At 39.1% G+C, this 26794-nt stretch overlaps 2 protein-coding genes across 4 annotated transcripts in view; one reads left to right on the plus strand and one right to left on the minus strand.

Moving 5' to 3' along the window:
• Window positions 1-63: 63 nt before the first annotated feature.
• Window positions 64-3809, plus strand: PRPF38A (pre-mRNA processing factor 38A). Its single transcript, XM_015636518.3, has 10 exons — window positions 64-288; window positions 368-527; window positions 1044-1165; window positions 1308-1393; window positions 1542-1652; window positions 2179-2291; window positions 2798-2824; window positions 2907-3004; window positions 3352-3400; window positions 3485-3809. Exons 1-10 carry the CDS (start codon window positions 159-161, stop codon window positions 3525-3527), a joined length of 939 nt encoding a protein of 312 aa, XP_015492004.1. The 5' UTR covers window positions 64-158; the 3' UTR covers window positions 3528-3809.
• A 424-nt stretch (window positions 3810-4233) lies between these two features.
• Window positions 4234-26794, minus strand: part of TUT4 (terminal uridylyl transferase 4) — a 36012-nt gene continuing 13451 nt past the window's right edge. Inside the window, exons 9-29 of one of the 3 annotated variants that reach the window (XM_015636516.3) lie at window positions 26624-26743; window positions 26023-26244; window positions 25697-25871; window positions 23599-24341; window positions 22971-23121; window positions 22328-22414; window positions 20811-20914; window positions 20395-20452; window positions 20197-20300; window positions 19817-19906; window positions 17823-17936; window positions 16634-16711; window positions 16059-16236; window positions 15652-15699; window positions 15478-15560; window positions 13968-14083; window positions 12174-12334; window positions 11111-11208; window positions 8151-8676; window positions 5800-5973; window positions 4234-4782 (exon numbers count right to left, since the gene is read on the minus strand). In XM_015636516.3, coding sequence (XP_015492002.1) covers window positions 4691-4782; window positions 5800-5973; window positions 8151-8676; window positions 11111-11208; window positions 12174-12334; window positions 13968-14083; window positions 15478-15560; window positions 15652-15699; window positions 16059-16236; window positions 16634-16711; window positions 17823-17936; window positions 19817-19906; window positions 20197-20300; window positions 20395-20452; window positions 20811-20914; window positions 22328-22414; window positions 22971-23121; window positions 23599-24341; window positions 25697-25871; window positions 26023-26244; window positions 26624-26743 — 3522 coding nt within the window. In that variant the 3' untranslated portion in view covers window positions 4234-4690. Of the gene's footprint in view, window positions 4783-5799; window positions 5974-8150; window positions 8677-9157; window positions 9330-11110; window positions 11209-12173; window positions 12335-13967; window positions 14084-15477; window positions 15561-15651; window positions 15700-16058; window positions 16237-16633; window positions 16712-17822; window positions 17937-19816; window positions 19907-20196; window positions 20301-20394; window positions 20453-20810; window positions 20915-22327; window positions 22415-22970; window positions 23122-23598; window positions 24342-25696; window positions 25872-26022; window positions 26245-26623; window positions 26744-26794 lie in introns of those variants that run through there. The other 2 variants (XM_015636517.3, XR_004498610.1) reach the window with 2 other exon arrangements.

Genomic DNA, 26794 nt, shown 5'->3' on the forward strand with positions numbered 1-26794 from the left:
GAGGCGCGGCCCCGCCATGTTTGTGCCGGGCGGCCGCGGAGGTGGCGGGTCCGCCCCGGAGGCGGAAGCGGCGGCGGAAGGCGGAGCGGCCCTCACGGGAACGGGGCTGAGGAGACTGAGCTGGGAGCGGCGAGCGGGGCTGCCCTGCTGCCGCCGCCATGGCCAACCGCACGGTGAAAGACGCGCACAGCATCCACGGCACCAACCCGCAGTACCTGGTGGAGAAGATCATCCGCACGCGCATCTACGAGTCCAAGTACTGGAAGGAGGAGTGTTTCGGCCTCACGGGTATGGCGGGCGGGAGGCCGGGCCGAGGCGGGGGGCCGGGGGGAGCCTGCCCTGACGGCCAGTCCCGTCCTTCTCGCAGCCGAGCTGGTGGTGGACAAGGCCATGGAGCTGAAGTACGTAGGGGGCGTCTATGGAGGGAACATTAAACCCACGCCCTTCTTGTGCCTGACGCTAAAGATGCTGCAGATCCAGCCCGAGAAGGACATCATTGTGGAGTTCATAAAAAACGAAGACTTCAAGTAAGTTGTACTGTGATTTTGCCCTCGTCGAGGTTGTTGTGCCGAGGGGAAGTGCCCAAAACAGCCAGGAAAACCTCAGTGCAGGGTTTAGCTCTCAGTGTGTTCTGATAAACTGTGCTTACTCAAAACCAAGCTTTTCTTGCTTTCAAGGCTGTTTTCCTTGTCACCTGGTCTGTTGGAAGGGCTCATCTTTGTGGCATGTGCTTTCTCTGATAATAAACCTCTGCCTGAAGTATTTGGGATGAGCTACATTAAGGGATTCACATTCATTTGCTTTTTCTTCGATACTTCTATCTTAGTTAGTGATAATGCTCCCATACAGCCATTATGTATGTAAAGTATATATATAGTTTTGACAACATCGAGGAAGTGATGGAGTAAATCTAAATGGTTGTGTATTCTGGCTAGTGTATTGATTTTCCTCAGAAACTTGTGGGAAAAAAAGAAAAAAACTTTTTTTATCCAAACTGCTAAGTGTGCAGGAAGCTGAGATCCATGGAAAGGTTTCCTTTCCAGGTATGTCCGAATGCTTGGAGCACTGTACATGAGACTGACAGGCACTGCCATCGACTGCTACAAGTACCTGGAACCGCTGTACAATGACTATCGGAAAATTAAAAGTCAGAACAGAAATGGGGGTAAACACTCTTATGTCTATTTAACAGAATAAATCTTTAAAATTGTGACACTACCTGTTGACATAAGTTGTCTGAAGTGTTCCATCTTTACTTTAGCCTCTAGTGTTAATTTTGTCTTTTAAATGCTATTTTTCACCCCCAGAATTTGAGCTGATGCATGTGGATGAATTTATTGATGAGCTACTCCACGAAGAACGTGTTTGTGACATCATCCTGCCTCGACTGCAGGTTGGGAAATGTAGATGGTTATGGAATTCCTAACTGCACCAAGTTCAGTAGCTGGATCAGCTGCTGGATTGTTGTGTAAGCTGTAGTTGCCTCCTTAGGTGTTTGCCCTTACTTTGGTTATGTTGAATAAAGTTGCCATTTCTCCTAGAAACGGTATGTTCTGGAAGAAGCTGAACAACTTGAGCCTCGTGTTAGTGCTCTGGAAGAAGATATGGATGATGTAGAATCTAGTGAGGAGGAGGAAGAAGAAGATGAAAAGGTTGGTGAACTGTTTTGGAAAGAAATAGTTGAAGCTGAACCCCTTTAGAACACTTTGCAGTCTATGACAAACATTTGAGGGGAGGCATCAGGAGGCTGCTGGCAACTCTTACCTCCCCTCATAACGTATTTTGATATAAGCAGCTTGTGAGGACTTGGACCCATGTTGGCATATTTTCCTGTCTCTTGAATCTCTGAAAATCTGTTGTGTGTTAAGCTTATTTAGCTCAATTGATTTACATGCATTTGTAGTAGAGAGAACTGAAGGTGATGATGGAAGGTGCTGTGACCATCAGTCAGTCAGTGCTGCTGTACTTCTTCAGAACCAACACTGTAAGAAGTGGCTGCTTGAATTTCCAGTTGGCAGTTTTGGACAGCACCACTCATTCCTGAATCAGAAATACTTGGGGATGGGAAAGCTTGGCTGCCTGACTTTTGCAATTTATGTTCATTGTTCAGAAACCTTTACTGATAGCATAAAACCTTGCTGAAACAAGACTTAAGATCCTCCCCCAACTTGTTCACAGCTGGAACGGATCCCATCTCCTGACCACCGCAGGAGGGGCTACAGGGACCTGGACAAGCCCCGCAGATCTCCGGTGGTGCGGTACCGGCGGAGCCGGAGCAGGTCCCCAAGGAGGTGAGGTGACTCTTCCTTGACCAGTAGTTTTACCTGTTGTGCTGCAGATGGCTGGAGCACAGCAGTGAAGGTGGCAGTTCTGCCACAACCTCCCACACCTCACAGTTCCTTTAGCACTTCCTGAAGTGAGGAGTTGCAGTGCACAGACACAGTCAACCCCTCTGCCTGTTTCTCCAGTCATTCTCTAACTTTTGAACTTGCTGGCCAACTTTAGCTAAATTTGACAGTACAGTGAAAATGGCAAAGAGATCCAAGTGCTTTTTTTTTCATGTAAGCCAGAGGCGGTAGAGAAATCCTATTAATTGCTCTGATATTAAACCAGGAAAAATTCATCACTAAACTCTTGCTCACTGCATAGTCCAGTCCTAAGCAGGCCCATGTGTAGCAGGCCAAGAACACTAATGGGAAGTAAAATCCCTGGTGTTGTTGCTGAAGGATGTGGGAAATTAAACAGCTGTTCTGCTAATGATTTTTAATGATTTTTTGCTTTTCTCCCCCATTTGCAGGCGCAGCCGCTCTCCAAAGAGAAGAAGGTACTGACTCTTTAATTGTATTATTTAAGCTGAGCAATGTGCATTTGTAGCACAGCTCTCTTACAAGCTGCCTTTCCCTCAGCCCATCACCGCGCCGGGAGCGGCATCGCAGCAAAAGCCCAAGACGGCACCGGAGCAGATCCCGGGAGAGGCGCCACAGATCGAGATCGAAATCTCCAGGTATTTCTGCCACTTCCAGAATAACTCTGGCAAGTCTTTATCAGGAGCACATCCATTGCAAGAAAAATCTCTGTCACCATATTGAGATGGTAGCACAGGTGTTAAATCTGGCTGATAAAACTGCTGCTCACATGAAGGCAGAGCTGGGGAACTCCTTTAATGGCTGCAAAATTGTCTTGAGTAAGTTTTCAGATACCTGCCAGGAGGTTAATTTGAGTGCCTGGTTAAAGGCACCAGGTTGTTCTGGCAATATTTAGCACACTTGGTCACTAGAAGCAGATTGCATTAGCAAAACAAGAAAGAATTCCAGCAGCAATGGAAATAACTATTGCCTTTTGATCTCACAGGGCATCACCGCAGTCACAGACACAGAAGTCATTCCAAATCACCTGAAAGGTAAAGGCTTAGCCTATTTCTAAGTGCAATTAGGGAATTAAAGATATGTTTTACAGTATTGGCTTTTTGTTTTTTCTGTTTCAGATCTAAGAAAAGTCACAAAAAGAGTCGGCGAGGGAATGAATAACAGACAAAACCCAGCTCACCGTTTAAGGATCTTGAACTGCAGTCTACTGCTGTCCTATTTGCTCTACAGGACAGCTGGCTCTGTACTGGCTGCTTTAGCAGTCCCTTTCTTTAATCTTTCTCATTTTCTTGTCTTGGATTTTTTTTTATTAAAGATAAGCTAAGGATACTTTTTATGTAGTTACTCATCCTTGTGATAGAATTTGAAGGTTGTTTTTTAATTGTTTTTCTTGAAGCTTGTAAAAACTTAATGAAGAGCAATAAAAAAAGGTTTGTCTTTAAAGGCTCCTTTCATAATATTTTGTTGACAAGCAGGGACAGGCAGGTTTATTCCTGAACTCTGCATTTTAGGATTCAGGATTCTCATGTTGCCCTGGGAGTGCTGACAACACAAATAAGTGAGCCTAGTGAATTTATGGAAAGCCCTCTTTAAAATTGCTTCCCAGTACAGCCTATTTTTTCCAGGGTATTTGCATATTATTTTGCAAAGCAGATAAACAAAAAAGCAGGTATGTTCTTCCTTCCAGGATAGGATGAGCCACACACTGGCTGTGAACAGCACATGCAACACCAGCATGGAGAAAAATGGGTCTAGTTCTTGTACCACTTGTTAAAACTGCTCATCTTTCCAAGATCTCCACATTGAAGTCATCTTTATTATTCCTGTTAAAGCAAGCATGCATACAGAGAGGGAAGAGGAAAAAGTCTTATGTCCTTTTTTTGCAGTTTTATTTTTCTTTTTAAAAAGTTTTTTGGCACTACATAGTTCTGTAAAGAATAGAAGTGACAAATTTTTCAACACATGAAATCCCCTTCTAATTTTATTTTTTTTTAGAACAATATATATAAAGTCTGAAGCAACCAAAGTATGAATACAGCTAATAGAAAATAAAGAACTTAATTTTAAAAATTCTCTCTCTTTACAGTTTATCAAGATAAAACAAAACACAATTCCCCTTAAAAATAGGGTAATAAAATAGATGAAATTTGTATCACTCAGTTTTGTGATACTAGTAAAAACTATAGTTCATATCTATGTACAAATGATACAGTTTAAAAACAGTCTTAAATAATCTTGTATCTAAACATGTTGCATTAAGATTTTAAATCAGAACCTGAATTTCTTCCTCCCCTCCCCCCACCCACCCACAATCCCATCCAATTTCACTTTTTCTGTTGAATGTAATTCAGATTCAAGTGTGGATGTCCTTGAGACAGAAGCGAGAACCGCTGGTTACTCTGCATCAGTGGACCAGCTAAAAAAAATGGATGACAATTACTTCAGCAAATCACATATTTAACAGTGCTTGGCTATTCAGTTTACTAATCTAACTTAGAAATAAAGCCATTTACTAGACTGACACAGATGCTACCTGTACAACTAACCCATTTAATGGGACAATCCAGAATTACTTTAATCCTATCTCCAAAATTTCTTCAGTTATTTAACAAAAGTAATTTCAGGATTTTAAGTAAATTCAGTTATCACTTGGAAACCTTGCTAGAGCCAATAGACACGATTTTGAAAAAGGATTTGGTGCCTGCATCCATGTCTTTACACCAGGTGACCCCAGCAACGTGGAAGCTGCACCTCCTCCAAGTCAAATTTGAGCATTGTCTTTTTGGTAGTGGAGGTCTTTTTTCTACAGCCTTTCCCCATCCTGCCAGATGCTGAACACCTTTACCTTTCATAAACATCAGAGGTGAAATCAAGTCAGTCCTTCCCAGTTCCCTGATGAACTGTACCTGACCTAACTTTGCCACCAGTGCTACTCTGACTGTGAAGGGGCTGGACTAAACCTCCAGAGGCCCCTTCCAACCTCAATTATTCTGTGGTCTTGCAAGTTTTTACCTATGTAAGTCATTTCACAAGGCAAGGTACAAAAGCCAAATAAAGTGAATTACGACAAAAATTTCTTCATATTCTGAACACACTCATGGGCCAATCTTAACCTCTTCTGAAGCAGAGGCAACTTAAAACTTTTAGTAAATGCCAGTGAATTGTGCTCTACAGTGAGCCAGCAGCACCAGAGGTAAAGAGGATGGAAGTGCACCAGGCTGCAAACTGGCTCAGAATTCAGAATTTTATTTTAACCCTTCCCTCCCACAAAGATTTTCATTCATCCACAGAAGAAGCTGAAGCGCTGATTTGACTCTGGGATCCATTCTGGTTCAGGGAGGCTAGTGACACATGATTTCTTGGCTTTTAAAGCCTTTGAGACAGTACAGAGACATGGTGCATGAGCTGTTGATTCACATACTGGTTCTAGTACCTTGAGGGTAGAAAGGTTTGTTCGGTGGGTAGCTGGCATTTCCCTGCTGCATGTAGTTCTGAGGCATATTGTAAGGCCACGCTCCTCGGAGGAGAGGAAAATGGGTAGGGGTCCCATGGTCCCAAGGGACAGAAGGAGGGTTCATTTTACCAAACTGTCCTTGGAAACCCTGATCTATTTTTCAATTGAAAGGGAAAAGCACATTGCAAGTTGAAATAATTAAACAGTAAGTCACAAATACAATTTACATCTTAAATAGCAGTTTGCAGGGGACTTAATGCAATTAATCTGATGTGCTACTTTTTTAAAAAAATGTGTATCAGTACAAATTACCACCTAAATTACTTCGTTATTCACTATAATAGAATTATTGGGAAGAAAGAGGATGAATCAATATTACAATCGAGCACTACAATTTCACTAATTTTATGACTTTCTCATGATGAAAAACACAAGGTCTGAAGAATGTTCAGAACTACTGCCTGATCTTACACAAATATCCACTATTACTGACAGAGCTGTGACATGAAAGCTGTTATCCTACTGCAAGAAATAACTCTCAGAAGTAAACTGGAATTTCACTAGTACTTACATGCTTAAGAAACTTGCTATCTAGATCACTAGACTGACTTAAAAAATTATTTTTAGAAAGAAAAATAAAAACTTTGGAAATAAGTATACAAATTGTAAAGCTACTCCATTTACAATTCTGATTATCACTGCAACATTAAGGATGAGAAATCGAGCATCCAAGGAGGCAGGATGTGCAACATGAGGCACAGGTCTGGAGTATGCATGAAGAGTTGTCTGTCTTGATACTTCTAATGATCCTACTTCTGATCAGTTGTCTACTGAAAAGAAAATTAGAAGTAGTTCCTTTCAAGTCAAGGTTATGTGATCCAGGACAAAGTTTCCTCAAACTTACTGTTCTTAAATTGTCCTGAGGAGGTAAGAAACCATGCTTCAAACAGACAGCAGACAGCTCATCTCTACTGTGCATTCTCCTTAATGGCATCAAAGCCAAAAAGGAAATAAAACTGATCCAAATTGAAAGAGGAAAATTACTATGACTGGGAACTAGGAAAGCGAGTGTGATGAAGTTGGAAATTGATAGAAGATGAGGGATGGGGAAAAAATACTGTGACTGACAGCATATGGAGAAGGAATTAGAATTTATGGAGCTTGTCTGAAAGACAGCTACCTCAGTAAGGGATGTGGATTGGAATGAGCTGCTTGAGGGAAAGACAAAGCTGGAGAAGGGGACAGATGAGAAGATCTGAAATGGAGAGGTAGGGACAAAGCACACTGGAGACACAGAAAACACATGGGTACAAGTTCCTGTATCCTTTAAAATATATTCCCCACAAAGCATTAAATAAAAAATCATGTATCTCCAGCATCTTAACATATGTTAGAAGCCCACTGGTGAATTATTCCTCATCTAGAACTGTAGATTCAGCTGAAAATCTTCTGTTACTGACAGTTATATTATTAGTGCAGAGAAAGGCTGAGCAGGAGATTTAAAATTTTCATCTTAGGATGAACAACTGCACCAGTACATTGCATTATGGATTTATTTTTTTAAACATAGGAAGACTTACACATAATAAATCAGAAGACCACCACCATGGTTAATGATATAAAGGTTAACAGTTAAGATTAAGGGGATGCCACAGTTCAGAGAAAACTGAATGGGCTTTTATCATTATATCCTGCTTTTCCTCAGCCTCAAACATACCAATGTTCTTGGCTTTGCTATGAGGCAAGAGGCTGCTGCCCACTTGTCACAGGAAAATGTCAGGAATCAACACTGGGATTATGGAAGTTAAATGTGGCAGGATAAGCCACAGGAAAAAACAGAATGGATAAGATCATATTATATTGTACTAAAGGTGAGGAGACAATATTAACTAGCACAACTGTAATTTTGCCAGTCTCTAAGTTCATAGCTTGCAGTCTCAGCATTTGTCTAATAAATTATGTAACGATGTGCTGATCTTAGAGGTCTTTTCCAACCTTAATGTTTCCATGATTGTCTGATATCAGGAATCCATTATTTGTCACCACATTCACAGAAACATGAGTGACTCAAACAATGATGATGAGGTTTCTCAGTTGAATGCAGGATTTCTCATTGTTGCACAGCCATTAATGGCAGACATGAATAATGCCTAAAAGTTACGGTGATCAATTCTAATTTTTTCCTAGGAAAATGTTAAGACAGGTGAAAGTCATGATATGGTTTCTTAAGCATCATATTTTTATCAAACAAGTTGAGAGTTAGCTGTTCCTGTAACACCTAACACTTGGACACAAAGTGCAAGAGGTTTGATACAAGAGAGAAGAGTTACCTGAATTCCCCACAGTGCCATTGTTCACCAGTGAGTTTGCAGTCACAGGATTGTGCCAGTGTCCCTCATGAGAAGTGCTGGGGATTCCCATGGGCCTGGCAGCAGGCTGTGCAAAGATGATACTGGGATCATTCAAGCTTACACTGCTCTGGTTATTTGTGGTGCTGCTGCTGCCAGATCTCATAGAAAATGGAACATTTGTAGAATGAGGAGGGTTACCCGGTGCAGAGTGAATAACAGGCCCATGAATAGGCCAAGAAGTGTTGGGAAGCTGAATTTGGTGGTGATGGTGCATCTGAAGTAGTCCCAGGTTATGCAAGGTGGAATACTGACCTGGGGGAGATTGGGGAAAGTTAAACAAAGGCAGCTGGACCTGATGGGGTGGCTGTGCACCCTGCTGTGGCTGAGGAACATGCTTAGACTGGGATATTGATTGTGGCTGAGTCTGGTTAATGGAGGCTGGCTGAGAGGAATTCTGTGGGAATTGTTGAGGTTGTGGAGAGTAAGATGACTGATGCGAATCAGACTGGAGGAAAAAAAAAAAAGCATGTATTTCTGATTAGTTCACTGACTATTTAATGGTGTTTTCTTTAATAATCACCCACAGTATTAGACTGTTTGTAAAACAGCAAAGCACTCACCCCAAGCACTGCACCCAAGTTCCTGTTGGCCTCAGTAAGTGCAGTTCAGCTGACACTGACTTTCATCAACAGATAATTTTGTCTGTTAATGGGGTGTATCCCACCATCAGAAACACTATTCTGAGCGAGTATTAGCCCCAAGCTCTTCATTAGACTCCTCACACACTTGTTTCTGATTTTTAATCAGTGTCTTCCCTACCCAACTTATGTACAGCCCAGTATCTCATTAACTAATTGCCTTACTTCTAAATAGAGTGGTTGTTATTACTGCACAGTTAAGTAATTCCAAAGTAAGCTCCCGATATTTCTTTCATTTTTAAAAATTTGTTTAATGAGAAATGCAAATTCCAAAAACCCAGTTTTCACCTTCATATCCTGGTGTTAGGCCATGGCTAAAGGCATAGTAATAGCAATTACTACAGCCTTTGCAGAGCTCTTACAAAGCTTTCCCTTTCACCAGCAACAGGAACAGGCATGAGGATCTTTCATCTGTTTGGAATTGCAGCTGAACAGAGAAACACTTCAGGAACTGGAGTGGCTGGGAAAAGAGTTACTCAGTTTATATGCCAACACTTAATGCCAGTATCTGGATTCCCCAGTCTGGTTTTAAGCACTAAGACAAGATGCTGATGGATTAAGTACCTCCAGAGACATTCAAATGAGACAGGTACCAAAACCACAGAGGAGGATCTGAGTCACAGATCTCATTTTCCCCCTGAGACTGACTCTTCTCTCCACAGACTACAGCAGCCAGCCAATCTCCAAGAGCCTCAGGTGCTGTTGAACACATGGAGTTAAAGGTCTCTCCAGCTTGTCACTATCCCTTGACTGCTCACCTGTCCATTTGAACTGGCAGTCACTCATCTCAAATAACAAGAGGTGTCTGCAGGACCAGACAGCATGGTGTGTGTCTGTGCCTGGGCAAACGCTGGAGCCCAGAAGCTGGGATTGCTCCCTGCTTCTATTCCAACTGCATGCCTGTAAGAGGGCCTCCTATACCTTTCTACCAAACCAGGAAAAGAAGGTAAAACCTGGGATTTGAAAGATGATCACTAGTTTAACAGTTTAAATGTTATAAAAATAAAGCACATGCACTGACTACAAACATTCCTGCAAATATTAACCCACCACAAGCATGCACTCAATGTGCCAGCAGCAGAACAGGAGGCATATTACACTCCAGCCTCTTGATCTGCTTCCCACTCTCTCCCTCTTACTCCACCAATATTCCCCCTTCCCATTCTTCTCAACCAGTTCCTGGACAGAACATATTCACCAAGAAATCCTGGCCAAATAACAACCATGAAACACACAGAGAGGCCATGACTTCCAGGTGACGCAAGAATGTGCACATGATGTGTCTGCCTCTGAGTGTACCCACATGTTCAGCTTCAATTCCTCTGGCAGGAATATAAGGCTCCTAAAAAAATATTCCTGTGGCACATTCAGCCCTCCACCTAGATTAGGGCTGTATCAGTCCTTCTTCAGCAGCACACTGTAACTCATAATATCTCTGTTACTGGAGCCAGCATTCCAATAAATGCTTGCTGATCAGTTAGGAAACCAGCAAACTGAACAAAGAGCATTAAGTGATCAGCAGCCCTGATTACTATATTTGCTTACTTGCCAGCTTCATTAGCAGGCACACATTTCTCAGACTAACAGCTTAAAATAAATTAATTTCTACTCTACTGTCTGCTCCAAAAATATTAAATGCCAGCAGTTGTATTTGCTCAAAAACCCTCTGCTACCCATCTCCACTTAGAAGCAGATTAAACATGTTTTATGTAGCTCTATAGAGACTTGAAAAAATTCTAGGACAAAGCAATCAAAAATTTCCCCATTGTTCTGCTTGTGCTTCTAGTGTGCTTTGGCAGGGTTTTCACTGAAGTGTGATTCAGCTGTGTTCTATATCTGCACATGACAGTCCCTTAAGACAGATCTCTTAAACCACAAAGAGTCATGGTTGTCACTAACCTAGGTCTCTAGCATGTTAACAATGAGCTATGCTTTATCTCCCTTAGTAACTCCAGAACACTGCCAAAATAACGAGAATTTGAAAGGCGTTCTAGCTTAATCTGGCCTTTCAGAATCTCAAGGTATCTCATATCAAACTTGACTATGAGGATTCCATACTGAAAAGCCATAAATGCTCTCCAAGAAACAATACACCATAAATCAAAGTTCCATAAACTGGCTGAGTGCAACATTGTCATTATCAAGCCCAGAATCTGTTGAGAAAAAACATGCAAACCTGTTCCCAGCATGGCTGGTTTGCTACAGCTTTGCTCCCTGCAGTCTCCCACTCCCAGAACTTACACATTCTGATGACTGCCTGGTGCGCAGGGGTCGCTCCACTGGCTGCTGACCCACAGCCACCAGCTGGGAATTTACCATGCTCCGGACCAGCTGTGTGCCTGATCAAGGAACACAAGAGTTAATAAAACCCACAGGGTGATGGAATAATGAACTGGGAGTCAGCAATACCTTAACTCTCATGGGACACAGAGTAGGTAAATCACTTTCACCTCTCCTCTCCTTTAAGTGGAAACTTTTCCCTCTACTGGCAGCAGACAACATTAATAGGTATAGGAGCTAAACACAAAGCCTGTTTTTGAGTAAAACAAAGTCTAGCAGGAACAATGCTCACCTTTGCTATCAGGCTGGAGCTCTACTTTATACAGGTTTCCATATTACTGCTGTAAGCAGTAGCATTATAAATAGCAATAGTGACAGAAGAAACTACTGGGCAAAGAAAGTAAACTAAAAAAAGGACTAAAGGATAACAGAACACAGAAGCAAGGTTCTTCTGAAGTTCACTTATGACTGCTTTTTCTACTTTTTCAACTACCACAGGCACCCAAGGGCCTAATATGAATGAGTTTGCTATTAATCTTCTCTAAGTACTATCAGTAGTTTGAAAGCTGAATTTAGCCTAATTCAGCTGTATGCTTTTTTCTGAAGTGTTACTGAAAGAGAGCTGATTTTTGCTGAAAATACATGTACTTACCTCTCACAGATGATGAAGGGTTAGCTAACATTTGAGAAACATTTGGAAGAGGAAATGCATTCAATTATTATTATTACTATTACTACTTTTAAATGTACCTATTTTGAGTGGAACACAAGTAATGCAATACCTTGAAGTACACTGTATTTTACTGCTGAGTACATTTTTACCACCCATGCAAAGACTGTACTTTAGGAGACATTACTCCCCTTGCAGAAAAGCAACACAGACTAAAAGCTGTATTTGCAGTGAATGAAATATTACTTGCAGGACTATTTTTTGAAGACAATCACCAAGTCTGTATGGAAACCTAGAGAAAACTAGAGAAAAGGGATATCAGAGCTTTCAAATTATCTTAACACATTAACTTACCTGGCACACTATTATTTCTCTGACGGGTTTGTTTGAATTCAGGACAATCTCTCCTAACATGACCCACATCCCCACAGATGAAACATCTTTTCTCTCTTGTTTCTCTGTCATCCTCTTTCACCTCTTTTTCATCATCTTTCTCATTCTCCTTTTTCTTCAACCTGAACAGTAATTTTTATTAGCAATAGCACAAAACCACACACACAAACACATAATCTCTGCAAAGTTGTACTGCTGTATTCAAAGGGAATGGTTACATAACCAACAGCTGTACCAGAATACAAATATCTCAGGAATTCCAAAAAACATTTTCAGATTTTGGGCTCGTTAACAGCCTGTATAAACTTAATGAAGTTAGAAGCTCCCCAGACTTGTTCAAAAGCTGTCTGACTGTATTAGGGCAGAGCTATGCCAGCAGTTAAGCAGGCTTAGCCTACCAGGTAGCTGGGGAGCACTTCTATGCAGCAATTCCAGTGAATGAGAATATAACCCAAAACAAGTCATCTGCACCTTGTTCACACAATCTCCCCCTCACTGGACAGGGCACATTTCTGTCACTGTCTGAGCCTGGACAGGACGTGCAACAAAGCACTGAGGCTCTTTCAAACACTCAGTTCTAATACAACAGGAGAACTAGTGATCAGGAACCAAGACAAGAAGTAAGAGTCCTCTTCCACAAGGTATCTGCAGGATTGTTAAATAACAATATTATTTTGTAAGCTGCATATACAATCTGAGAGAGATTCTGTGTGGCTGTGCTGTAGTAGCAGTTTGTTTGAAGAGCAGATCACAACTTCTTTTCCTGAGGCAGATGTAGGGAAAGAGGTGATGCAATTCCATGTGTTAGTACTTGTAAAGAGAGCATCTGAAAGAAATAGTCCACCTGTGACCACAGGGTTCCAGTGCACTTTCATGTATCTTGAACTCTGCTGACTGAACAAAAGGCTGTAAATAAAGATTTTGTAGAAGGAAGAGACCAAGAATCCTTTGAAGAATTATGGAGCACTCAACTGAACATAGGGAGCACATAAAAGAGTCCAGATTAATTTGCATTTTAAGGGCTTCAACAGGCTTTAGGAGGAGTCAGAGAACCTAGGCTGAGTGGGTCATTAAATAGCCCAGCTGTAAAAAATGAGGAGTGCACATTTTCTGCCAATTTCTACTAAACCCTCTTTGGAAACATTGACCCACACAGACCAGGAACTCCTTTTGCAGGAGTCCTGTATCTAAAATCCCTAAGTGAAATTAATGTACAAGTGCAAGATCACCAAGTGACTGGCACTAATATGATGTTACAGAAATGCACCTTAACTACATTAGTACATTTTAACTAATCCTAGAGTTCAATAAATTAACTTTTACCTGCTTTGCAGATGTACGTTATCAGATCTACAGAACAATTCAAATTTAACACTGTCCTCTGAACATGATCACTACAGGAAATCCATTTTAACACATGATAAATTTTGCAGCCAGGTGATCTGCTCTCCATCTGAACGTTTGCAGTATAAAAAGATAATTTAGTGATCTAAGTTTCAAGTTAAGCTTAACTACATATTAACGCACTATAGACTGTTGATTTTACTCTGTGTGCTTCCATAAACACTTCAGATTCAAAGAGGTGATCAGAAACTGTTTTAAGAAAAGCAAAAATAAGATGGGAAATTGAGAATCAGATGAAGCTTTAATTTTCTCTGCAATTTAGCAATTTTTCATTTCCATTAAATCTTCAAATATCCAAATCCCTCATGATTTAATCGCAAAGATTTCATGATACCTTTGTGTATTACTTACCTCCTCCTCTTTGGACAGTCTTTCATATAATGACCAATTTTTCCACAGACACGACAACATCTGTCATTGGGTGCCAATTCCCCATCTGTCAGAACTTTTGAGTCAAAAAAGTATTCCTATGAAAACACATCACACAGATAAAATATATAAACCATTCACTTACAAGACTGAGGAATCAAAGTCAAATTGTCAGCTTTCATCTCTTATTGCTCCCTGAATGTTACTACTTCTGAGATTACACCTGGTCCTTTTGTTTCTCTAGATAATGGCAGATTTTCAGAGATACAGAGCAGTTTGGGCTAAAAAGGGCTATTTGTTCTTAGGGACAGAGGCTGAATTTGCAGAACAGCTTATCCAGGCTTTAGCCTGCTGCCCACCTTTTGACTCTCCAAAGGCTCTTTAGAGGGCAATTTCTCGCATATGATCTATTTTGGTATCTGAGTCACTGCCTGTGTGCTTTCCAAAGCAGCCAATGTCCCTTCCCAGATGACATGATTACATCCCTTTAGACAGAACACAGCTCAGGTGGGAAACAGATGGAGCACCTGCAGACTGACCTGTATCACTCCCCTCCCCTGGAATTTGCTCAGTACAGCTGCACTTCGGATGTGCGTCAGCACAAAGGCCATGGTTTGCAGCCTCTGAGCAACATAAATATTGTGAAAGTACTGTCTTGCCTCAAAGACTGAAATAGAGGTACAAACTCAGGAAAAAAACACAGATAAAGCAAGCAAATGGAAAAGAGAAGATAGGGAAGGATGAAGGGAACTAAAACCTTTCAAAAGATTTTAAACTTCCTTTAGAAACTCAATTTCTGTCAAAAGCCACTGGGAGAATAGTCCTCTAAACTGTTTTAGAAAATTCCTAAGATTATTTAAAAAATATTAATTACAGTATTTTATTTGCTTATATTAAAAAACCTAAAGTTGTCTCTTACACATCAATGACTGGACCCTGTAGCACAGAGCAGTACTTTCTCCAAAATGGTATTGCATGAACACATTCCTAACCCTGACTCACCATGCAAATTTTAAAGGTCAACTGTTAAAAAAAAAAAAATCAAATCAATCATCATCCTTTTTCTTGCTTAAGCAGCAATCCTTACTACCTCCACCAAGTGGAAAAAAAAAATAGAATGGAACATCTCTTGGATCTGTTTTCTTTAGCTGCATGAAGAGCCAGTGAGGTTCCTAGAACTGTTTCTGGGTTTTACAGCCAAATTTGCAGTTTTCTGCAATACTTAACATCATACAGTGGGAGGTTTTATAAAAAACAAATCACAAATTAAGCTTACTTTCCCCAAAACTGTCAGTAATACCCATCACCCATCCAACTACTCTGTATTTTATATTCCAGGAGCCTAATACTAAGCTATACATTTAATGCAGACAAAGTATAATTACACATATTGTGCATACCAAATTGATAAATACATACAAGTGATTTGCATCAATTCAGTGGACAAAGAAAATTAAAAAACATACTAAAAATAAAAACTCTGAGAACTTACAGCTTCTCTTCCAACAGCTGGATAGAATGGGGTACCAAATAATTTTCTCCCATTGATAAAAGCCTTCATTATGAAATTGGTCACTATTGAAGAAAGACAAAGTTATTGGAAAAAAAAACAGAAAAAAGGCACAACTCAGTGAACATTAATCATTAGTAGACATTAATAGCTTACTTTTCCTAGAGACTCCAGCACCCAGATTATGATTCAAGTCAAAAGGATCTGCACAAAGAAGGGAGGAAAAAAAATCAGAGTTGGAAAAAATACACTGCAACAGAATTTATTTTCATGCAGAGAACTCCATTTTAAATGCATTCACAGAGTAGATTATAACAAAGCAATACTAAGAGTTTTAAAACTGTGACTAACCATAATACAGTACGAAGAACAATTCACTGACATTTAGTAAAAATTATGAGTCTCATCAATTTTATGAGCTGTAGGTCTTGCAAACAAGGTTTCTTTTTAAAACACTGACTTGTAGTTTCCTCACATAAAGATCCTGTGCAAAGAGAACAGCCTCTCAAGCAGCAGAGTTTCTTACTCCTCATGAATGGAAACTCAATTCAGCAGAGGAGTACCTTCAATGGCAATACATTTGGATGTCCACTGCTTCTCAAAGGTGGTTAACAGCTTCTTCTGCCGGATGCTGATCACATATTCCTTGAAGTCAAATTCCTCAGTGTAGAATCGCAGCAGCCCCAGCCAGAGCTCTCCAAGAGATTCAGTGTTCTTTCCAAGAGAAGGCAGACGCTTCTTCTACATGCAGTTGAAGACAATTTATTCAGCTACAGTTACTGCAGCACTGCTTCTCCTGAAATACCTCTCTAATTACAAGTTTGTCTATTATGAACGGTTTCTTTTAGTTGAAGTAAGGTTAAATAACTACAGTTAAGACTAAACCTGGACTATTTTCAAGAACAAAAAGTCTTTGTCCTCATTTATATTATTTAGAAATGACTTAAAATAAAACAAGCAAAAGCAGAAATTCATTTTAGCAAAACAGGACTCATTTGGGAAGTTGCAACACTACGGATATGGAAGTTTAATTAATTAATAAAATTAATCCTTTATATATTACAGTGCTAAAAATGTATTACTTTTCCTTAAAAGCAAGGTTTAAATTTTAGTTAGTCATCTGGAATTAGAATATTACCAATTCTTCCATGTCATCAAAGAAAAAAGCATTCCATCCATCCACCATTCTTTGTGGAATCTGTTTGCCATCAAATATCTGCCAGAACAGAGAGTGACAGTTACCACTCTAATTCAAATACTTCCAGTTCTTTTGGTAAAAAAATAATATAAAAATATAAATACTTTAATTTTAACAAGTACTTCTTATACAGACAGAACTTCCCATTGGTAAAAAGCTGGAAAGTCTTTTTGTATTGTTGCTGTACCTCTCAAATTATTTGGATATATAATTTTTACTTGTTCTTTGCAACTAAGAAAACATGACTGAATTACCTTGTCAAGATTCCAGCATCTCTCTTGCCCACAGATTCTCTAAGGAGACTTTATATGATTTCTATTACATTTTGACTTTAGCACAGCCAAGGGGAAATTCCACTGTTATTTAACTGCACTCTTGGGGTAGCAATAAAATAAAACCCCCAACCACGAATAAAGTATCAGATACTAAAGTATCAGCAAGAAAATCTATGAGTCTCAACTGCAATGCTTAAGCCAATTTTCCTCTTGCACAAGAAACCAGAAGAGGCAGAAAGGGATAATTTTCAGACATGCTTGGGAGTTCCAAAGTGTATCCAGGAAGCGGCAGATAGCTGAAAAATTATATTCTCCCCACCCATACAATGGGGGTGCAGAACATTATTCTCTTAATAAAGTTGCCTGGCACATGTGAAATATTTCTTTAAAGTTGTACCAAAGCATCAATTATCTCATTTTCCCCTCATGAAATAATAAAATAAACTTCTTCTCTTACAGATAAAGTGTTGAGCAATAAATAATGCTTTTGACAATAACTGGTTCAAGAGCTGGACTCACATTTCAAGAGCATCTGGTGCAGCCTCATAATTACAATTCCCTTCTCTCCATACCACCTGCCAATTTTTTTCTATCCTGTTCAGCATATAAATATCATCGTAAGACCAAAATCCCAAAGTAAATGTAATAGCAGACCTTAAGCACAACAGACTCCCAGTTTTGATCTAATTTTCTTGCTAAGTTTTACCTACTAAAACCAAGAGGGAGTTAAGAACCTGCTGATTAGAAGGGCCCCATATTTCATTTATCCCCTCTGATCCTACAATCCTAGACTTCTCATATTTAGCTTGAAGAAGAAGTGCATCTATTTTCACAGCCTCAATTTCTGAACCTACCTCCTGAAGAACTGGAATAACTGGTGGATTTCTCTGCTGTAGAAAGTACAAAACCATAAGAATATAGGCATACGAAGACAGACTACCACGGGATGCATCACCAATATCGCAGCGCTGAAAAAATACATTTTAAACAAAATGCTGAATTTACATTTCACTGTTCAAGACTAACAGCTATGTCAGAGAGCTAACTGAAAGCCCATAAGTAACAGCAAATACATTCACCTCATAATTAAAAATTGTTTTATGAAGCCTGAAAAATAAATGCACCCAAGAGTCAACTGCTGTCTGGCAAATCCACAGCATAATTTGTCCAACATAAAAACAGAAAAGCCTTTCATAGCCAAAATACTTTAAAAAAATTTATAATGCGCCAAACTGGAAAAAAAACCCAAATCAAAACCCCCAAAACATAAATCCTAGGTTTCAGTACCATAAAATTTAATTTTCCTTAACGCATGCTGCAAGAGCTGTTTCTATGATTCCTTATTATTTTGGTTTCCCTCCCCTTTTAAAAAAATAATTCATTAACAGCAAGTATTTCCACATTGTACTGGCAGTGCAGGCCATACATGGCATTTTTCTAGCAAACATACACACACCTAATTAAACCCTGCTCAACACATAGCAGAACAAACATCCCTGACCAAGTCAGGGAGTTGGAACCAGATGAGCTCAAGGTCCCTTCCAACCCAAGCCTTTCTGTGACTCTGATCAGTGAATTACCTTACTATGCTTGTGTATCTCATTATAGTATAACCTCTCCACAGCACCTGCTTCTAAACTATCCTGTGTTTCAAGCCTGTGTCATATCAAACAATGCATTTTTAACCTCCTAGGGCTGGAAAAAACAGGGATTTGCAAATTACTTTCAGATTAGCAGCAGCAGTGACAGCTGTTCCTGGGTTTTCTGCCAATGCAAACAGAGGAGGAGGAATTTTGCTTAAAAACAGAGTATTTGTATAGCTACGAAGTCACTTCCATACATTTACATTCAGGAGTGCATACCCCACAACTTGTGTATTTCATATTTGCAGAAATATTTTTAGAACATGTACAACAGCATGCAATGTGACCAAAAAGAAGTAGGATTTGTTATTATCAATACAAGGCATTTTTAATCTGGACACAGATGAGACATGGAAATATTGTGCACTACTGTGACCACATCAAGAAAAAAATCATTGCTAGTCTCAGTGACAGTATAATGAACGTGTCCATTCCATTCTGGCAAAAAGTTATTTTATTCATCTTGATGTATTTTATCACATGGACATCTGGTAGCATGATACACTCTCTATAAGCCATTTTCTATTTGCCCCAGCTCCACTAAGCTTTCTTTGGATGTATTGTATTTAATACTGCAGCTTGAATAAAAAGTAGCCCCACATTTCAATTAACAAAGGCTGTATCGTATAACCCTTTGATAGAACATTGTAACAAAAGATGCAGGAGATCTGACATTTCCAAACTCTTAAAGTCAAGTGTATGTCCTAGGCACATCACAAAGAGGCTCAGGCATTCATCCATCACCCCATACCAACCTAATCCTGACTTTTGTACAGTCAAACAAGACAAGTGTGCCAGAAGAAAGCAGCAGTAATCTCTGGGCTGGTCCCAGATATGAAAACTTGGGTAGCCCATGCACATCCACATGCCCCTACACGTTACAGGCACCAATTTTTCCAGTTTTGCTTGGGGCTTGGGTGGTGTTTTTTATTTCTTATAATTGTAGCTGGTTTGAAATTGAAGAAAAAAAGGAAAAGTTCCCTTTCATCAGCTTTCTTTTACACAGAAATCTTTCAACAGATAGCACAAGGTACCAGGATTTGATTTTGACACAGTAAGATGGAGCATAGTAAGCTTAAAAAAGTACATTTCATATCAACAGCATTCTACTGCCTCCTCTCCAGTTGGCATTGGCAAAAGTGGCTGCAGCAGAAAACACTGCACTGTATATAAATACATAAATAAATTCCTTCTTTTTATATTACCTTTGCAAAAACTTTCATTGTGTAGCCCAGATATTGCACCCTAGGATCAATAGCTGCGTAGGTAGCCAGCATCCTTGTGTTATGCTGTGCCTGGAAAAAGGGGGAAAAAAATTAAAGTGGTGTCAGGGTGAACCAATTATGTAAGAATTTGTGCAATTTCACAGTGTCAGGTGAAAGCTGGAATGAGCTGTACTATTCATGATGGCACACAGCCACTGAATTTTAATAATTCAGTAGAAGTAGAATAATAAGTAGAAGAAAAACACACAAAAGCATTTTCATTCTAGTTTCAAAATTATTCCCTCAAATTGTTATTTGGGTAAGATAGAAAGAATTAAAAAGCTTTCTTTGAACACAAAAGGACACAAGCAGATGCTCACCAGTGTATTGTACAAACTGATATCTCCTTCCAAGCCACTCCGCCTGTGTTCAAACTTTACTATAGGCACTTTGGCTGTTGTTATAGGCAAGATGTTCCTCAAACCTGGGGAAGCAACACTTTAGTACATAAAACATTTCCATTAACAACATTTATAGAAAATCTAAGTGCATTACAAACAATACTTTAAAGCACCTACCTGGATGCTTCTTCAGAACTTTTGCCAAACCTTCTATTATTTCTTTACAGTTTAATTTCTAGGAAAAACAAAGATCACAGATTCAGACGTTAAAACATGGATCCTATTCCATCAAGCACATTTACTATCACATACATTTCATAGATGGAAAGTCTATGTACAAAAAGCAGCAAGTATTAAGCCAGCACATGAATTTGCACAAACTGATATGCTCTGTGTGGATATCTATAGTACAGTGTGTGTCTATAAGGCTTTAAAACAGGCTGGATCTTGCTTCAGTTGTGCAGAGTGCAACAAGCCAGTGTGCAACTAGTTAATCCTACCTTTCCTGTATACAGAAACCTTAACTGAATTAAAAAACCTTAAAGAATCCTTGAATTTCAAATAGCAGATTTTATCAATTTCAAAACTCTTACCTCTGCATTTTCATGGCCTTCCAATGTCATGCAGATATCAAGATCACTGTCCCGAAATCCAAATCCATTCTTTGAGGAGCCAAATAAGCAAAGCCTGGCTTTGTCTGATCAAAAGAATAGACAAGAAGAAGGTAAATTTTTTTACAGTTGAATGGTAAGTGCTTAGTATTAAATATTGCTTAACTGCAACGTGCAGGTGCCCATAAAAATGAGCTTAAACAGAAAGCTTACACTGTCACTTCAAAGACCTCAGTTTTGATAGAGGAGGAAGCACAGCACTTCAGAAATTATTTAGAGAAAGTAATGCAGGATAAAGACTTATTTTATGTCTTTTTTTATGACTGAAGTACAATACAATTACAGTTAAAATCATTAAATGTCACCTCTAAACGTGGAGCAATGTTTTGTGGTATGCAACTGTACTTTCCCTGCTAATAAATCAAAAAAATGTGCAAACCCAGTCACCAGTACAGCTTTATCCCACAGATAAGACAGAGCTACTCCTAGGGTAGCCAAAGTAATATTTCTGGCTCTATTCAGAGTTTATCTAGGTTGCATATTTTTCCTATGACTAGGTAAATTTGGTCAATGAGTTTTTATAATCGTAACATATTCTTCAAGAAGACACAAGCAGTATGATTACAATACTTTATGGAAGATTCTTTCCCAATTGCTTTGTTTACATTTTTGTTTGAAACACAATATTACTAAATATTTTCATTCTTGGATGGCAAAATTATGTTGTTAAAACAAATTCCTTCCTAACTGCAAAGAATACATTGATTTGTTCAACTGAAATTAATGCTAAGAAAATAGATCTAACACCTATTCACAGCTTTTTTTCCTAAACTTTAATAGAATTGGAAACCTTAAGTCTTTCAAGGCTTCAATCAATTAAGTCTTTCAGGTTTCAATCCTCAGCTGCTGCCAGTAAGTGGAGGTACAGCCAGTGGATGGAACTCCTAACTCCTTGATGACAGGTCATCTAGAGCAGAATAGCCTTCCATGGACCATGGACTGGAATTCAGAAGACCTGGGTTTGGTACCTGGCTCTAGCACTGTTTTACACCTCCTACAAAAAAAATCATTTGGTATCTCAGGGCCTTGACTTCCATCACTGTATTAAGATACTTTTGCTTGTTTTATATAAGGGATGTGAAGATAAACTCATTAGGATTTCCAAAATTCTCAAGCACTGGTGACTAGGCAACAAAAGTCCTTGGCCCATGACCAAAGCTAACACTAAACACAACCAAACTTTCTTCTTGGCCTGACTGGAGCACTCCTATGCTTGCATTACTACTCTGGCAGCTCCTCCTCCACTCTAGGGACATTTCCATGGAATAGCATGAAGGGATGTCCAAAGTTGAAGTCTGCAAGACATCATTACAAATGGGAGAAAAAGAGATGCCCCTGCTTCAATCAAGGAAAATAAAACAAGACAAACCACATCTTTATGTTCTGGACAACATGACTGAAGAAAGCATTCTCATGAATCACTACCCAAGGTTACATACCATTATACTCTTTTCGAATAAATCTTTCCAAACTTGCCAGTATTTGTTCTCTGTTTTGTTGCTCAGATAAAGGAGGGGATAATTCATCTAAGTAAAAACAAATTAAAACACGGTCAGACACGACATTCAGCAACTCAAGAATCTTTTCAAGCTAATTAAAAGACTGGATGGGGGGGTTTTTTGTTATGTTTGTTTTGCTTAAATCTGTGGTTTTCCTTTTATATCATTAGAATCTTCAGGATTTTATTTCAAGACATCCAATTTTTCAACCACAAAGTGGCTTGGTGGGAACCTGGCATCCAGCCAAGGTTAACCCACCACAGCAGCCCCAAAAGATGATATAGAATTTGATAAGCACAAAAATTAGTTTTGTCCAGAGCCTGATTCCTGGGAACGCCAGTAGCTTTTTATAAACCCAGTGAAAAATCCCATATAACATCAGTTTCTCAAATCTGTTATAAGGTATCACAGCCACGTATTATCTGAAAATTAAAATATTGATCCATTTGTAGCCTAGGGCACCTGGAACAGCTTCTTCCTAGTGAATTCTAAATAATTGTAAATAAATAAGTTAACCTTAGAGTTTTTAACTCTTCCAGGTTATAGATCGCAGTATATAGTGGAGCACACATTTTGAACTTACCAAAACATCTTTTACACACTATATCAAGTATGTCCCGAAATCTGTCTGTCATTGGTGGTAGTGGTTTTAGATCAATTTTCTTAAAATCCTCTGGGCAATCATTTTTGGAATGTCCATCCCGTTTGCAGATGCTGCATACTATAGTTGGTGGCTTTTTTGGGGAAAAAAAGAGGAAAATTCTATTTGCGCACTTAAGACGTTCAGCAGATCTAACATTTCCAAGCAAGCAAGAACATTTAAGATATGAACAACAGAGCTTCTACAAAGAGAGGAACACCTCTCAACAAGCTGTACTTAGTTCTCACAGTGCCTGAAAGCACCTGAAAATTCTACAAGAAAGTAGGGGAGGAAAGGCAGAAATAACCCTAAAAGAACCAGAAAGAAACACCAATTTTCTTTTTTTTTGGTGTGGAAATCAAAAAGCTTAAAATGAGGGAAAGAGACCATTTAATTCAAATATCACACAGGGTGGTGTTTCCAGTGCTGAATAACAGGTACTCCACAAATGCCAGAGCTCCCACCCATAACCCAGACTGAAACAATCACTGTGGAATCCCACCATCCATCCACTCTTAGATTTAATGACTTAAAAGTAATGGCTCAGTGATACATGACCAGCACTGCTTACCTTTCCTGAAGTAAAAATAAACTTATCAAAGACATAATGCATTTCTTCTGTTGAGAGCCTGCCTTCCTCTTTGAGATCCTGGGTTTCCAGCACTGCTTTGCAGCTGGCCGAGGTAGCTGGGGTGCCAGTGCACTTTGTCTGTGGAGACGACTCTGTTACCAAACTCTGCCTACTTTCAGCATCAGAAAACTCATTACTGGAATTTGTGTCATCAAGCTGATGTGCACTGCAGTTACACTGGTGGCTGAGTTCACCCTCAGTTAGACACACTGAAATTTCTAAATCATCCCTCTCTTGAGGTGATTTTTCCTTTAATTCACAGCATTCATTGGAAATAAGGGATAAAGCTTCTTGTTTGTCTTCATCATAGCTAGAGTCCAATGTTGAAAGTACCAAAGAGTCCATGTTCTGGGAAGTACATCTTTTGGCTACAGCTTCTACCACTTTATTACATTCAACTTCATTCTCTGCCATGTTACATCCACTTCCTATAACTTCTCTATCTACAACATTTTCCCCTTGTGGAAGGCAACAGTTTGCTACAGGCTCTTCAGATCTTGTGGATTTCTTATTATTCATTTTCCCTTTTTCTTTCTTCTTGATATCTGGCTTGGATTTAATCCCATCTTTACTTTGTGGACATGCAAAATATTTATACGCTGTCCTAAATCGCTCCAGGATGTACTCAAATACCATCTGGCTATTTAGACTTCGTGCAACATTCCTCTTTAGTGCAAAAGGATCTGTGAAGAAAAAGAACAATTTCATTAGTAATCTTTAACTTCCACATTTCATAAAGAAGCTGAAATCCCTAAGTTATTACAGGGCAGTTAAAGAGATTCTTATATTATAACCCAGAATTGTATCTGGATATACTTAGAGAATGAAAGACCCACAAGTTTTTTCAGAATTCCTCCATACAAAACATACAAACATGCAGCCATGAATGGCTGACTATCATAAACAATTCTAAATAGTATTACTCAAAAAGAAAACCATGGGTACATTGCACCATTATATTATGGCCAATTTCTAAAGTGGAAATCATAATAAACATAAAAAGGCAAAATAAATAGAGGCCAGCCAGAACCTTTCTTCTTCCACTGAAGAAGGATTGCCATTTCCCTTCAGAAATTCATTTGTCTAAGAGTAACATTAACGATTTAAGGATTGTATGAACCAATCTCACCAGGATCCATTCTTAGTCCTTCCTAACGATTTTTAGATCAAACATGTTTTCCAAGCAAAAAGAGCTCCTGCATAGCTGCTATAAGTTTGCCTGGAAGATAGTACCAAACTGAGATTCTGTTACTTTACAACATGAGCTACAAACTTAACATTGGGGGGGGGAAAAAAAGGCAAAAATGAGAAGTAAAAAAACATAAAGGAAACAACAACACAACCCAACAACAGCAGGTGTCAGAACCAGAATGTAATCTGGTTTTGTGAAATTATTTTTCACTTCTTCCTCAATGATTTGTCCTGTCACCTTACATCCCACATGTTGAATAAACACTTGCCTACTTTTTCTAAACTCTAGCTAAAAGTGATTGAAGTAAAGAATTGGGAGAGGAAATTAAAGTCACAGGAGTGATCTCAACATCCACTACTCAACCTGTGCCTCAAGAATTCATTGCTTGTTTTTCTGTTCTACTTTTACTTCTCACTCTTCTTGTACCTTATTGACTCATCCTTCAATGTACCTCTGTACCTCATTCTCTGTCTGTATGATTGTCTTTGTCCTCTCCATCGCCTCAAGTGTTACAGATAAGCCACTTCAGCAACATCTCTAGAAAGTGTTCAAAAGTCATTATTCATGCTTTTATAAAAGTATCAACTTACATGGTTTCTTAGCCTTCCTCAAATAACCAGTTTCTCTATTCTTAAGGCAAACTGAGAATGCCATACACTGCTCTGTAACTCAGTGACTTTCTCTGCTTTTTAGACAGAGAAGACTCATCTTTAAAGAGACTGTATTGGCTGACAAAATATATACATTTTAAAAACTTATTGTCTAGATTCTTGTAAGAGATTTGCAAGTTAAGCAAATAAAGATGTTAATGCAGATGACTGCAGAAGTGGGAAGGGATCAGCCTACCTTCAATGGCTATTCGCCTCTTAGGCCAGTTTTTATTCTCTCTGGTTAAGAGCTCTTGCACCCGTATGCTGATGACATATTCCTCCAAAGCAAATTCCAGTGTGTAAAACTTCAAAAGTTCCAACCACAGTTGCCCCAGTGAAACTTGGTGAGGAGTTTTGAATGCTAAGAGAGACTGAAAAACATGGACACAAGTGCTCAACTGCAGTAAGAAATTAATACTCCCCCATTTTTTGTCCTTGTTCCATCCAACATCAGTGTTTAAAAATAAAAAAATAGAGATGAGGACAAAAAATGGTTTTCAATTAAATGAAGTCAGGACTTACAATCCCATGTTTCTCTTTTGCATTGCTTTGGTTGTCCACTTCTGAGCTTGTTGCCTTCTTGCCACCACCCTTTTGTTGTTCGACTTTAGCTTTGCTCTCTGCTCCAACAGAGTTTTTTGCTGCACCATTTGTGGGTGGTTTGTACTCCCACCTTACAAATTCTTCATCTTCCACCCCTTTCAGCTGGTGGTCATCTGGCCTCTTCGAATCAAAGCCTTCAATCTAACAAAAATTAAAGTAGCTCTGAAACAAGACTGTATATAATACATACAACCAACAGTTTTCAGCAAATGTAACACTGACTACTGTGGTATTCATAGCCCTCAAGATTAACAGATGTCAGAGACAGAAATTCAGAGAAATAAAGAAGAAAATAATTGCCTTTTCTCCAAAACACAGATAATACTATGCAGCCTGCTACAAGTGCCTTTTAAAAAAGGCTTCAGAATCATCAATCATCATCTGTGTGAGCATTAAGTACCAATGCATTTTATTTATAATTTTCTTTGGCAATCAAATTCTGCATTTTTATGAGGCTGTAGAACACAGAAATAATGCCAACAATTTAACAATAAGCTCATTATATAACCAAATCACTCACCCAATTGCCCAAATAGGATGGTAAAATACGTGGTTTCCTTTGTTGAAGAAAAAATATCACCATTAAGGCAAAGGAATATGAGGGAATCCCGCCTTCAGCCTGACAGTCAATGTGACAGAGCTGTAAGAGAAGAAATAATTACTTTTCTGATATAACACCAGAATTTTCATT

This window comes from Parus major, chromosome 8, assembly GCF_001522545.3.
Source record: "Parus major isolate Abel chromosome 8, Parus_major1.1, whole genome shotgun sequence".
Lineage (NCBI taxonomy): Eukaryota > Metazoa > Chordata > Aves > Passeriformes > Paridae > Parus > Parus major.

What these genes read in the sequence shown, in the direction of transcription:
- PRPF38A (XM_015636518.3), top strand. Translation starts at nt 159, where the DNA reads ATGGCCAACCGCACGGTGAAAGACGCGCACAGCATCCACGGCACCAAC. An exon ending in AAGTCAGAACAGAAATGGGG is followed by an intron (nt 1,166 to 1,307) that starts GTAAACACTCTT and finishes TTTCACCCCCAG; the next exon opens with AATTTGAGCTGATGCATGTG. An exon ending in TCATCCTGCCTCGACTGCAG is followed by an intron (nt 1,394 to 1,541) that starts GTTGGGAAATGT and finishes CATTTCTCCTAG; the next exon opens with AAACGGTATGTTCTGGAAGA.